Source organism: Panthera tigris, chromosome A1, assembly GCF_018350195.1.
Source record: "Panthera tigris isolate Pti1 chromosome A1, P.tigris_Pti1_mat1.1, whole genome shotgun sequence".
In the NCBI taxonomy this organism is placed as follows: Eukaryota; Metazoa; Chordata; class Mammalia; order Carnivora; family Felidae; genus Panthera; species Panthera tigris.
Genome location: NC_056660.1, coordinates 113,741,490 through 113,753,683, shown reverse-complemented (window position 1 = coordinate 113,753,683; position 12,194 = coordinate 113,741,490). Strand labels below are relative to the sequence as shown.

Sequence of the window (12,194 nt, the reverse complement as noted above, 5' to 3'; positions counted from 1 at the left end):
ATTTCTTTATTGTGGTGGGGGCTTTGAATGTTCCCTGTTTGAGAAAGAAGGACTGAAAGGGAAACCATATCCTAAGACTGACATTCCATCCAATAAAAATTCTCCAGAAGTAAGATTAGTGATGGATGGCGTCCAAACTGATTTGTATTGGATAGTTGTTCATCTGAAGGCCCCCCCCCCCTTTTTCCCCCTCTTGCCAAATAGAAGCAGGGGTGGAGCTGAGTTCAAGCAGTTTGTTTCAAGAGACAGGGTGTGGTCTGGGTAAAGGCGAGAGAGCAGGTGATGATGACGTTTCTGGGAAGGTGGGGAGGTGGAAAAAGATGATTTGGTTTCTTAGCAAGTTTTCTGACTCTGTACGGCATATGCCTCATTGACCTTGTTCTTTTATTCTTAAAGAGTTGGAAACACTTAAGAAATTACCAAAGAAACAGTCTTTACTTTTAGGGCTTTATGCCGTCAACTCTCATTTCTTCATCTCCCTTAACTCCTAACAGTTACGCAGTTTCCTTTGTCTTTTCACTAAGAAAACTATCTTGGTATTTAGGTTTCCATTTTTGTGCAGGGAAGTAAATAATTATAGAGGAAGAAGCCTTCAAATCAACAACAGAACTGGTAAAAAGGAGTAGGTGACATGAGGATCAGGTCCGTTGAGTGGAATTATCCCCATTTAGTTGGTTTCCATTATGGTATGTTTCTATTGGCCTAAAGCATATCTATTCATTACCCTCCCTCATGGATCCTCTAATCTTGATTTAATTACCATGTACATTAAGGTCCAACCAGTAGATGTTTGAATGCATATGAGCCATGTAAAATTCTTCACAGCTGATCATGTAGGTGTATGATTGCTTCCTGGGCACACAGCCATTACATAGTGGAAAAGGCATACTAAACTGGATGAGTAGGTGTTTGCCTACCAACTCTTATTTCAGGAATTTCCCAAAATATTTCTCTACATCTGCTCACTGATATTTCAGATTCCATTAATAGGGACAAAGCCTTTTAATCCCAATTAGGGAGACTTAAAATGTAAATGTAAGTGACAATAAAAGTAGCAAGAATAACCAACAAGTATGGCATTTACTATGAGTAGGTGCTGTTCTAAACAGTTTAAATGTAGTATATATGACTGTTACTTGGTTTTTCTAGATAACAGGATTTAATTAGGGTAAGGGAGAGGAGATGCTAGATTTTTTTAAGGTATTAGATATCTTAATACCTAAAAGGTTAAGATGTATCCAACAGCCAAGTAGGTAACATGCCCAGGACAAACTATAGAGTCCCTGATATTGCCTAAGGCAGATGCTGAACCATATCGAATAGGAAGAATTTTAGTCCCATTTGCTTTTTTATCCTTTAAACTTTATCTCTTTTTTTCCTCTTAGGCCTTTGTAAGATGTTATTTTGTTATAGTGTAATAGCACCATGGTATATCTGGGCTAAGTTTTTCCCTACAGTCAGGGGCTCACAGGCTGATTTATAGAAGTTAAAGGTCTATATTTAATAATCTGTTAAGAATCTGTTTTTCTATTTTTTAATGTTTGGTTTGCCTTTTTTGGAAGGGTGTTTTACTTTTCCTCACAAATAAGGTTATTTGAATGGTTTAGTTGCTTATTTGAGAAAAATTGTCCTAAAACCGGAAGAATCAGTAAGATGTCAGGTGAGTGAACTATATTCCAACCAGTCCCCAAAGACAACTTTTTCCATTTCTTTCTCTAATTTATCAGCAACGACTTTGGTGGATCATTCCAGTGCCTCACAATATGTAGGCAACTTTCCACTGTATCACCGAACCATTAAGGGAATTCTTTATTTCCCATCATCAGTGGAAGGGTGGCTTGGCTGTTTAGCTGTCACTCATTCATCCCTTCTTCGTGTACAGCCCTTGTTTTTTTTTTTTTTTTTTTTTTTTAATGTAAAATATACTATTGTGCAATGGTGCTGTGAGCTTTGTCTAAAGTCAGAGGTCAGATGTATGTGATGAAGCTAATTTATGCTATATCAACTAAGAAGGCAAATACCACATTGAGTATGAGAGGACTGAAGAGTGAAGAACGCTTCCTTTATTTTCAGGTTATGTGTAGTTCACTATGATTACTGAAGCTCCATCCCACTGTAGCACTTAAAATTTGAAATCTCTCCTTTTGAGTACTTGATTCTGTCTTGTATTCTTTTCAAGTGAGAAATAATAATAGACATTCCACTAGGTTTGGTGTCAAGCAGTAAAAATTATGACATTTATTTGGTTAATGTTCTACAACTTTGTAGACACATTAACCTTCTTATTATCTATTTTGAAGACCTGAGTGTGAGGGCCCACTCTACCAAATACTGGCTGTGTAACCTTAGACAAGTGGCTTAAACTCTCTGAGCTTTAATAATTAACTGAAAAGCAAGATAGTATCTGTTTTACTAACCTAATCAGAGGGTTGCTGAGAGACTCAGATGAAACAGGAAATCATAATCGACTATTACATGGTATAATAGATCTCCTCAACCAAGTTAAATGTTTACTGAGGGAGGGACAGTTGATAACATTTTTATCTTGCTTGGGACAATGTAGCTCATAGTTGACTTTTAGTAAAAACTTAACTTTTATGGAACTTCTGTTGAATAATTTTTCCCACAGATGGTTTTATTAATGAAAAAGGTAGAAATAGAAAAGTACTTTGTTATAAGCTCAATGTCTTTTTAAGTCGTAAAGGTTCACTGCTAAACACATGAACTCCTGGAGAAAAGTTTTAGATATCTGTATTGGCTGTCTTCTGAGGGAAGTCTCACATAGAAACTGACAAACACATAAGATGTGCTTAATAAATGTTTGTTGAATAAATTGCAGTGTTTAGTCCCACACACCCATTCTTCTTTGACCTCATGAGAAATCTTTATTTGTAAGGGTAGCTACTCTCCAGGCAACTAGAAACCCCAGAAGCTAAAGGGGTTCCAGGAGACCAACTGAAAAATCACAGTGATAGGCAATTATTGCAGTTACATTGATCCTAAGAAAAAACTATGCAGTGAAGTAATAGCTACTATTTAATGAATTCTACTATGTGCCTCACGTACATTGTTGCAGGTCTGTTAATCTCCAAGTTCAGATTCTTTCCTTCCCTGGCTTCATTTTAAGAACTACTTGGGGAGTACCTATTCCAGGGTCATAAAAGCATGAGGAAGCAGCCCTCAGCAAAATCAGCCAGTCATCTACAATTGTAGTCCTTTGTAGAATGGGGTGCTTCATGTATTTGACCTCTGATTCCTTTCATCTCTGACATGATAAATTTTTCCACCTAAAAACCCAAATACTACTCAAGAAATATCTTAAATACTCAAGAGTATCTTAAAAGATATTCCAGTATCTTTTATTTTGTAATTAATAGATGCTATGTTTAGTTATACTGGAAAATAGTCAAGAGTGTTCATTTTTTAAGTTTTATTTAAGGTGTTTAGCCTAAATTTAATCTAAATGTAACTTTAGGTTGGTAAAATATTTAGTGGACTGTGTTAGATATTGGTAAAACAGAAAATTTTAAATGACTTTTAAGTATCAATTTTTAGGGTGTTTTTTTTTTTTTTTTTTTTTGTTTTTAGTCACTGTTTTGGTTTGAGGTTTGTGTTTGGGTATTGGAGATGGTAGTGGATTGTGTTTTAAACATAGCCTGGTTGGCAAATTCACCTACTGAGTTAGCTTCCCATTTATACAGTTGCCTTTTATTATTTTTTTATTTTTTATTTATTTATTTTTTGAAATTGTGTCCTAAGTTTTTTTATTATTATTTTTTTTAGTATATGAAATTTATTGTCAAATTGGTTTCCATACAACACCCAGTGCTCATTCCAAAAGATGCCCTCTTCAATGCCCATCACCTACCCTCCCCTCCCTTCCACCCCCCATCAACCCTCAGTTTGTTCTCAGTTTTTGAGTCTCTTATGCTTTGGCTCTCTCCCACTCTAACCTCTTTTTTTTTTTTTTTTTTTTCCTTCCCCTCCCCCATGGGTTTTACAGTTGCCTTTTAAATGCAGGGACAATTTTGTCTGTATTCTAAGACAACAGGAAGAAACTTATATCACAAAGTGTTTTATGTATTTATATTTAGATAGGACCCCGAATTCTTTTGGAGAAAAGATTGTACTTTTTCAAATTCTTGTGGCATTTCAACATTAATTTTTTTTTTAAAGAAGTCTCTGTAATAAAACCTTAAATGTAGATCTAAGCACATGATTTGCTGTTTCAGCCCTTGTGAAGTATACGATGAAGGGCAAGGAAATGACAGTTACATGATTCACTGCAAATGCACGCTGCCTCAGGGCAGGAACTTTGCCATGTTCAATGTTATACTCTAAGACCAAGAACATTTGTTGAGTGAGTGAGTGTTAGGTCTGTCTGCCCTTACCATTGTGGTTGTAGCTCAGTAGAATTTTCATTGCAGAAATCCTCATTTGGAGCCTGGATCTCCTGTTCATTGTGACTGGCTGGTTGAGGAATAGTTGAAATAGTGTTCATTGGGGTATCATCTACATTTTTGTCCTTTGTGTAGCTATCACTGTTCCAAGGAAAGGAGGCTAGTTCTGAAGAAAGTTTTCTCATGAGTAACTTTGGAGAACTCTCTGGTTTCTCCACTTTTCTTTCTGAAAAATATAATTATTCACCAACTCAGATAGAAACAGAAACTTTGTCCTGGCTCATGGCTGAATTGGAGCAGGGCGATCCTAAAGAACAATTACCTGGAGAAACAAAGAGTCTTGCTTTAGAGACTGCAGTCCCAGCCTCATTTTGTGCAATGCACTTGAATTCTCCAGAGTCTTCAGGAAATGCTTCTGTGATAATCAAGGTGCAGACTTCCTCTGGAAAGGCAAGAGATTCAATTTGACCAGAGTTTTTGGAGACCCCAAATTAATAAACAAATAGGGAGGATGTCAGGGAGAGTAGGTATTAGGAATAAATAGAGTATTCCTGGGTTTTTAAAAAATCCATCTGATTAGACTTTTTGTCTTTGACTGGGCTCCTGATGATAAATCTTAAAAACACAACCTAGAATAATCCCAGCACCGTCTCCATCACCTGTCCTGTCTTTCTGACACATCTTTTTACTATACTGTGAGTTCCTTGAAAGCAAGCATCACACTTTATTCCCTGACTTATAGATTTCTGTAGCTTTAGTGTTTAGCATGAAGGTCCTGTAGAAAGATTTTCTGAACTGACCTAAAAATTATTGCCAGAATTGTTCAGCCTACTGTTAGTACAGTGAAAACCACTGTGTGATGGGCACTACCCTACTTCTTGGACAGTCAACAGCTTGGGTGTTTGATGGCAGGACACCTCCTCAGTGCCCAGAATGGAACCTGGCCATCATCTGTACTATATTAAGTGAATGAATAGATGAATAAATACACTGATAAATCTCAGTTATCTTGCTGTTTTTGTTGTGTCAACTCAAAAGGTGGTATAGGCTAGCCTCAAAACTGCTCATGTAGGCAAAATTGATCTAGGAGACAAGGTCTTCTGATGGAAATTTTGATTTAATCATTTATTATCAAGATGTTGAAAAATTGTGCTTACCAGGAATAGACGATAAACAAGCTTCTGAAAGATAAAACACGAGAGTAAAGAGAATTTACATGATGGTTAATTTAGTTGGGAGAAGGGGCCATGTTATATGAGAAATAACTTGAATAAAGCAAATGGAAGGTTGACTGTAATCTGGAGTCACAGACTATAAATTCTGTAGAAACCCAGAAAAGGTACATATTGGAATGAATACTTGGCAGGGTAGTAGAAGAACTGTGTTTTTGTCCTGTTCTACCATTGAATTGCTTTGTGATTAGGTGAAAATTACTTCTCTGGGCCTTAATTCTTCGTTTCTATCCCATTCTCTGATTGGGAACCATTACTGAACCATTAATCCTCTGGTAGTCTCTTTTTCTCAAGAAAACTTCTTTCTTTTAATCTCGTTAATTAAAATGCATATTCCATTATAAACATACTGTAGTAGTATTGTAGAAAAATAACAAAGATTAATAGTTTTCTCTGGGTGATGAGAATATGGGTAATTAAAAATTTTTTCTTTATGTTAGTATCAAATTGTATAATTTGAGATTGTATAATTTGAGATTTTCCTTCCTGAATGTGATGTACAAATGTTCAGTTCTGAATTAATATTTAAATGAATATATTTTCTTCACTTGGTGCAAGAACTGTTTTGGGCTTGAACCCTGGCTTGCAGCATTGATTAGCTTTGTAACCTTGGGCAAGGCTAGCAAAATGCTCAGCCTTGGTTGAGGTTTTGAGGCTCATTTAGTGTTTCTGAATTTCACTTTTCTTATAAAATGTAGGTAATGCATCCTTCAAAATCTTGATGTGAGGATTAAATGAAAGATTGCTTATAAAGTATAAACTCAGTATTTAGCATGAGATAGATCATCATACTTGTTACTCTTCCCTAAATTAATTATTTGGTAAGAAACTTAAAAAAAACATGCTGAGGAAGCTATGCATCATTATTAATTTGTTTTACTCTTAAAAAATATGTTTATTCTCACATTTTTTTGCTATTTGTCAAGAACTAATAATTTATGAAAATAAACCAATCTTTTCACAGCCATTAAAACTATTGTGTCACACACACACATAAAACAAACAAACAACAAAAAACCCTGCTATCTTTTCTTTTTTGGTTGTTTTGTTGAAGAATCACTTGGATTTGAAATAATAATTGTTTAACAATAGAAATTTCTGAGCCTGTAACACATCAGCTATTAGACTTTACAACATGAATTAGATTTCAAGGTTAATTGAAATAAAAAGCAAATCAAAAAGCTTGTGACAATACTTCTCCTCAGAATCTGGAAGTCCTCAGAGTCTGCTATCTCCTTTTTCTCTCTGTGCCAGTGAATTTGAACTGTGGTTATTGCCTGGACGTGGCATTCAAATGTGACAGACTGACCACTGGTTGTAGAGATGTCTTGAAGATGCTGAAGAAGAAACAGAATTCACAGAGTGGAAGAAACTCTTTCACCATATGCAATGCTTTAGGATGCCTTCTGTGGTAAGTATGCTTTTTGTCATAGTTATTGACATCTGACTGTCCTTTAAGCAAAACAAGGAGTTGCTGGGATGCTTTGTGCTTTATAGTGTGCTTGACAGTCACATAGAAGTTATTTTTACCTTAATATCATAGAGAAAGTTGTTTTTCACTTCCCCAAGATCTATTTTTCAAAATAGGGAACCAATTAGTTGGAAACTCTTACCTTTGTTGTATTATTTTGTTGAGTTCATATATAGTCATAGATTTAATCTTTATTACCGGTCGCGTAGCGTGGGCAGTATTTGTAATTTGTTAAGGATTCTGAATCATGAGTTAGAAGACTTGGACCAAAATCTCAACTCTTCCACTAGGTGGTTGATGCTGATCGTAGGAACTTGGAAACTTTTTTTTTAAGATTTTATTTTTAAGTAATCTCTTTACTCAACATGGGGTTCAAATTAATAACTGTGAGACCAAGAGTTGCGTGCTCTGACAGAGCCAGCCAGGTACCCTTGAAAAACTTGGGAGCTATTTAAAACAAAAATTTTTTTAAATGTTTGTTTATTTTTAGAGAAAGAGAGAAAAACAGAGACTGGGTGGGGGAGGGGCAGAGAGAGAGGGAGACACAGAATCCAAAGCAGGCTTCAGGCTCTGAGCTCTCAGGACAGAACCCAACGTCGGGATTGAACCCATGAACTGTGAGATCATGACTTGAGCCTAGGTTAGACGCTTAAAATGACTGAGCCACCCAGGAGCCCCAGAAGTTGGAAACTTAATCTCTGTGGAATTTAGCTTCTTTATCTGTGAAATAAGGCTAGCAAAATGCTCAGCATTGGTTGAGGTTTTGAGGCTCATTTAAGGTAAATAATCTGAAAACCTTCTTTAAAGAGTGAAGAGTTATACTGTTATATAAAAAGTATATAAAAATAGGTGGTTTGATCTCACAGTGCATACATGAATGGGTGGCATTTGTGTAAATATCCACCTTAAATCCCGATTCCCTTCCTCTCCTGTTTTCAGCTCCAGAATCCCTCTAGAATCTAGAATTACATTTCAGATTATAACTCCAGAGAGGGAGTATCTGAAGTCCTATCAGGTGAGACACACTGACCACGAGCACAGCCCTTGAGGCCTGATGACCAGGGCTGCATTATCACAGGGAAGGAATGTAGTAGGAAACTTGTAGAAATAATAAACACATATTGTGGACAGCCTCTGCTGCGAGCAAGCAGCAAGATTACTCCAGAATCTAGAGTAATGCTCCTTCTTCTTCTTTTTTTAAAAAAATTTATTTATTTATTTTGAGAGAAAGAGAGAGAGACAGAGACAGAGAGCACACAAATGCCTATGAGCAAGGGAGGGGCAGAGAGAGAGGGGGATAGAGATCCCAGTCTCCACCTTGTCCGTCTCATGATTGTGAGATCATGACCTGAGCTGAAATTAAGAGTCAGATATTTAACTCCCTGAGCCACCCAGGCATCCCGCTCCTTATTCTTAATGACAATGTTTCCTATGGCTACCTTCCTGTATTTGGTACATGTTAAGTCTGCCCTGCTTCTCGTTTCAGCCAGCAAGAAGCAGTGGTTCCATTTCTGTCAGTTTTGGAAACTGGGGCACAGTGAGCCCAGAGGTTTCAACCTTACTTTGGGTTGGCCTCGTTGATTGAATCCTGCTTTTTCCATAGATGATACAAGAGCCTTCTTAATCCTGATCTCTCACTGTTCGCCAAGCAGGCAATAGACATTACTTTGCTTATTGACTTCTTCAAAATGGCATCTTATTGCTGGTTCAGAGAATCGGATAAACCATGAGGTCAGGTAGAGAATAGTCTACTTGGAGAGTGGAATCCAAGAATTGCCCTCCAGAGCTGGAGATTGACCTAGACCAAAAGTCTAAAGAGTATAGGATAAACCCTGAGTTTATCCCTGAGTAATGCCCTGTGACATTGAACAGTAATTTCTCCCCTTCTGGTACTCACTTTTAGCATCATAAAACAATTATTTCTGAGGTTCTTCTTAGTTTTCCCTTTTCCTTCTTCTTACCGCTTTGATAACATCTACAATTTATCTATAAAATCTTAACTTAATGCAGTATGGATAGGTTACCTTGGTGAACACAGGGGCTACAACACAGGTAGATCTGGACAGGTTGCTGCAGGGACTCAGCATCTGGTTTAAGAAATAGAAGAGACACTATCATCCATACTGTCAAGGTCCTGAAACCTAGGTACATGGTGGCCATGGACTGACTGAATCAATTTTAGCTGCTACCACCACACCCCAGATTTCCTCTTTGAAAAGGATAAAGCTTCTAATTTAAATGTTATTTGGGATATCTGTTCCTGTGCTACCTTTTTTTCCCTTTCCTGCAGCTTTCCATCAGCTGAGATGGTGAAATGTAACACTAGGCAATTACATTTGGGAAATGAGTTTTGGCAATTATGTAGAGACTGTATATAAAAGGCATAAATAACTTGTAAGTTTTACTGACTAGCTTTTTTTTCCTCCTCTATACAGTTGCTCTTGTCTTCTTTTTTAGGCCTTTGTAAAAGCATCTCCCTGCCCCCCTCCCCTCTTCTTTTAATTAAAAGGGAATTCATTCCATGGATAGTTGGAATACTCTTTTATGGGACTGAGCTCCTAGAAACCAACTGTCTCTTATGATCTGGCACATAAACAAATGGCTGACCCACAGAACTACCATGGAGTTATTTCTGAGACCTGTGGATTTCTTTCTTGTTCTTTTTTGAGGTCATGCAGCTGAAGGTTCCCCTCATGTATACTTTTTAAGAAAGTTGCATTAATTCCTTTTTCTCTGGGCCTGTGTCTCCATTACTGGGACCCCTCAGAAGGCTTTTAAAACTGAACATACCCTTTGGGGGTCAATATACAGTGGTTGAACTAAGGTAGAATAACTTGATCTGATGTTGGAGGTTTCATTAACCAGGGAACTGATGGTCAAAGAAACTCTAGTGGTTTTCTTCTTTATCCTGTTGTAGAAACAAAACCAAACACAGTCCAGTGAAAGAAATATTAGAGGCAGCTTTGATAGAAATGCTTCACTGTATTCATTTGAATGTATCACATTTTCACTTATAATCCTTTTGTTTTTGATTTGCATTATAATTTTAGCTTTTTTCTTTTTGATCAATTAGTAGATTATGGCTCTTAATAGTTCTGCTTTAAATTTCCTTTGTCTTAGTCTGATAATCAGTGAGCTGTTACTGAACACTTAAATTATGTGGAAGATATAATTTATAAAGCAAATAATCACATTAAAGTTTAGGAAAGTTTAGGAGTTTTTTTGGTGTGTTCATTTATTTTTAAAATTTTTAAAAAATGGTTTATTTATTTTTGATAGAGAGAGACAAAGCTTAAGTGGGGGAGTGACAGAGAGAGAGAGAGGGAGACACAGAATCTGAAACAGGCTCCAGGCTCTGGGCTGTCAGCACAAAGTCTGCTTCAGGGCTCAAACCCATGAACTGGGAGCTCATGATCTGACGTGAAGTCAGATGCTTAACCAACTGAGCCACCCAGGTGACCCTGGTGTATTTTTTTAAAGTAGAATTTCCTTTATATTCTTATTGCAACAAATGCACATTCACATTCTTTACTTACTCTGACATTTCTGTAGCATATTCCATGCACAATCACAGAGAGAAACGTTTTCTTTGCTCTTCCCTTGTAAGAAAGAGAAAAAAGAAATTCTGTCTGGATCTCACTGGAATTTAATAAAATTTAATTCAACTATATTGTATTCACGCCAGAACCAGCAAATTAGTTACAGGCAGTAGGTCAATCCAGAACATCTGAATTCTTGACTAAGGATGGAACTACTTTAATATTTTCAGTTTAAAAAATCTAGACATTTACCTTTACAGAGGTATAGCAGTTGGCATCCAGAAAAGGTACTGAGTCACTTCCCAAAAACAACGTTTCAGAGGGCAGATGTTGGTGTCTGTGAATTTGTGTTTTGGTCGAAAGTCTTCAGCATATTTATTATAATAAGAAATCCATTGAAGCACATTGCTGTGTTGAAGGATGTTGTCAATGTTCATATTATCTCTATGAGTAAGTACTTAATAGAGAAATATATCTCGGTTCTTAGTATTAAGAACAATCAGGCTTCTGCGCTAGTATTTTGGTTTTCCTCACAGGTACTGCAACTCTTAGTATTGATTATATTTCCTCTGTGTTAGCTGTTTGAAAGTCTAGTGGTCATTTCATAGGCAGTAATTCAATAGACATTAGAGTCAGGATCTCTTAAATTTGTAACCTGATATTTTTTCCCCTGCTATGTCTATGATGATTTATTTATCCAAACCAACATGTAGATCACATGATCCCACAAAGAACTTTTATTTTATTTTCAGATAGAAGAGATGGAAGAGATATACAGACTAGCCTGAATAACAAAATAATACGATTTTCAGAAAGCCATTCGCTTATGGAAGTAGAATATTTGAAATTGTAACTATTCCAGAAAACCCAGGCTCTAAGGTCACTTTATACTTCAGTGCTTTTTTAAAAAAATTTTTAATGTTTATTTAGAGACAGAGTGTGAGCGGGGGAGGGGCAGAGAGAGAGGGAGACAGAATCTGAAGCAGGCTGTAGGCTCTAAGCTGTCAGCACAGAGCCTGACTCAGGGCTCAAACTCACGAGCTGTGAGATTATGACCTGAGCTGAAGTTGGACACTTAACTGACTGAGCCTCCCAGGCACCCGTATACTATAGAACTTTAATGAAAAAAAAAATTAGTTCCCACTTAAAAAAAAATCTTCTACATATAGTGTTTGATGCCATCCATTAGAATAAGATTAATCTCCTTTTAACCTTAATACATAATCTCATAATTCTTAGTGGCTTTTTCAGTCTTTAAAAATTCCCTTATCATCTTGAAGTTTTATAACTAAAATTTTGGTGATGTAAAATATTTACTAGGGGCGCCTAGGTGACTCAGTTAGTTAAGTGACTGACTTACATTATTTTATAAAGTAAAAGATTAAAAAAAATCTTTGAACTGGAGTTGTCTTTTTTTTTTTTTTTTTTAGGATTGTTGTTTTTTTCTTTTATTTTTTAAATGTTTATTTATTTCTGAAAGAGAGCAGAGGAGGGGCAGAGTGGGGGGTGGGGTTGGAGAGTGGCGGGTAGGGAGGGGAGAGAGAATCCCAAG

General features: G+C 36.6%; 2 protein-coding genes across 3 annotated transcripts in view; one reads left to right on the top strand and one right to left on the bottom strand.

Moving 5' to 3' along the window:
• The window catches only part of KLHL3 (kelch like family member 3), a 278,634-nt gene that overhangs the window by 14,399 nt on the left and 252,041 nt on the right, over positions 1-12,194 (top strand). For both annotated transcript variants that reach the window (XM_042984589.1, XM_042984583.1), the window contains exon 2: positions 6,887-7,043. The gene's annotated coding sequence lies outside the window, so the exon portion shown is untranslated. The remainder of the gene's footprint in view (positions 1-6,886; positions 7,044-12,194) is intronic.
• On the bottom strand, positions 4,314-9,254 carry LOC122230515 (myopalladin-like). Its single transcript, XM_042956337.1, has 5 exons — positions 9,128-9,254; positions 7,163-7,203; positions 6,828-6,969; positions 4,723-4,842; positions 4,314-4,626 (listed from the first exon to the last, which is right to left on the bottom strand). The coding sequence occupies exons 1-5, from the start codon at positions 9,252-9,254 to the stop codon at positions 4,388-4,390; spliced, it is 669 nt and encodes a 222-aa protein (XP_042812271.1). The 3' UTR covers positions 4,314-4,387.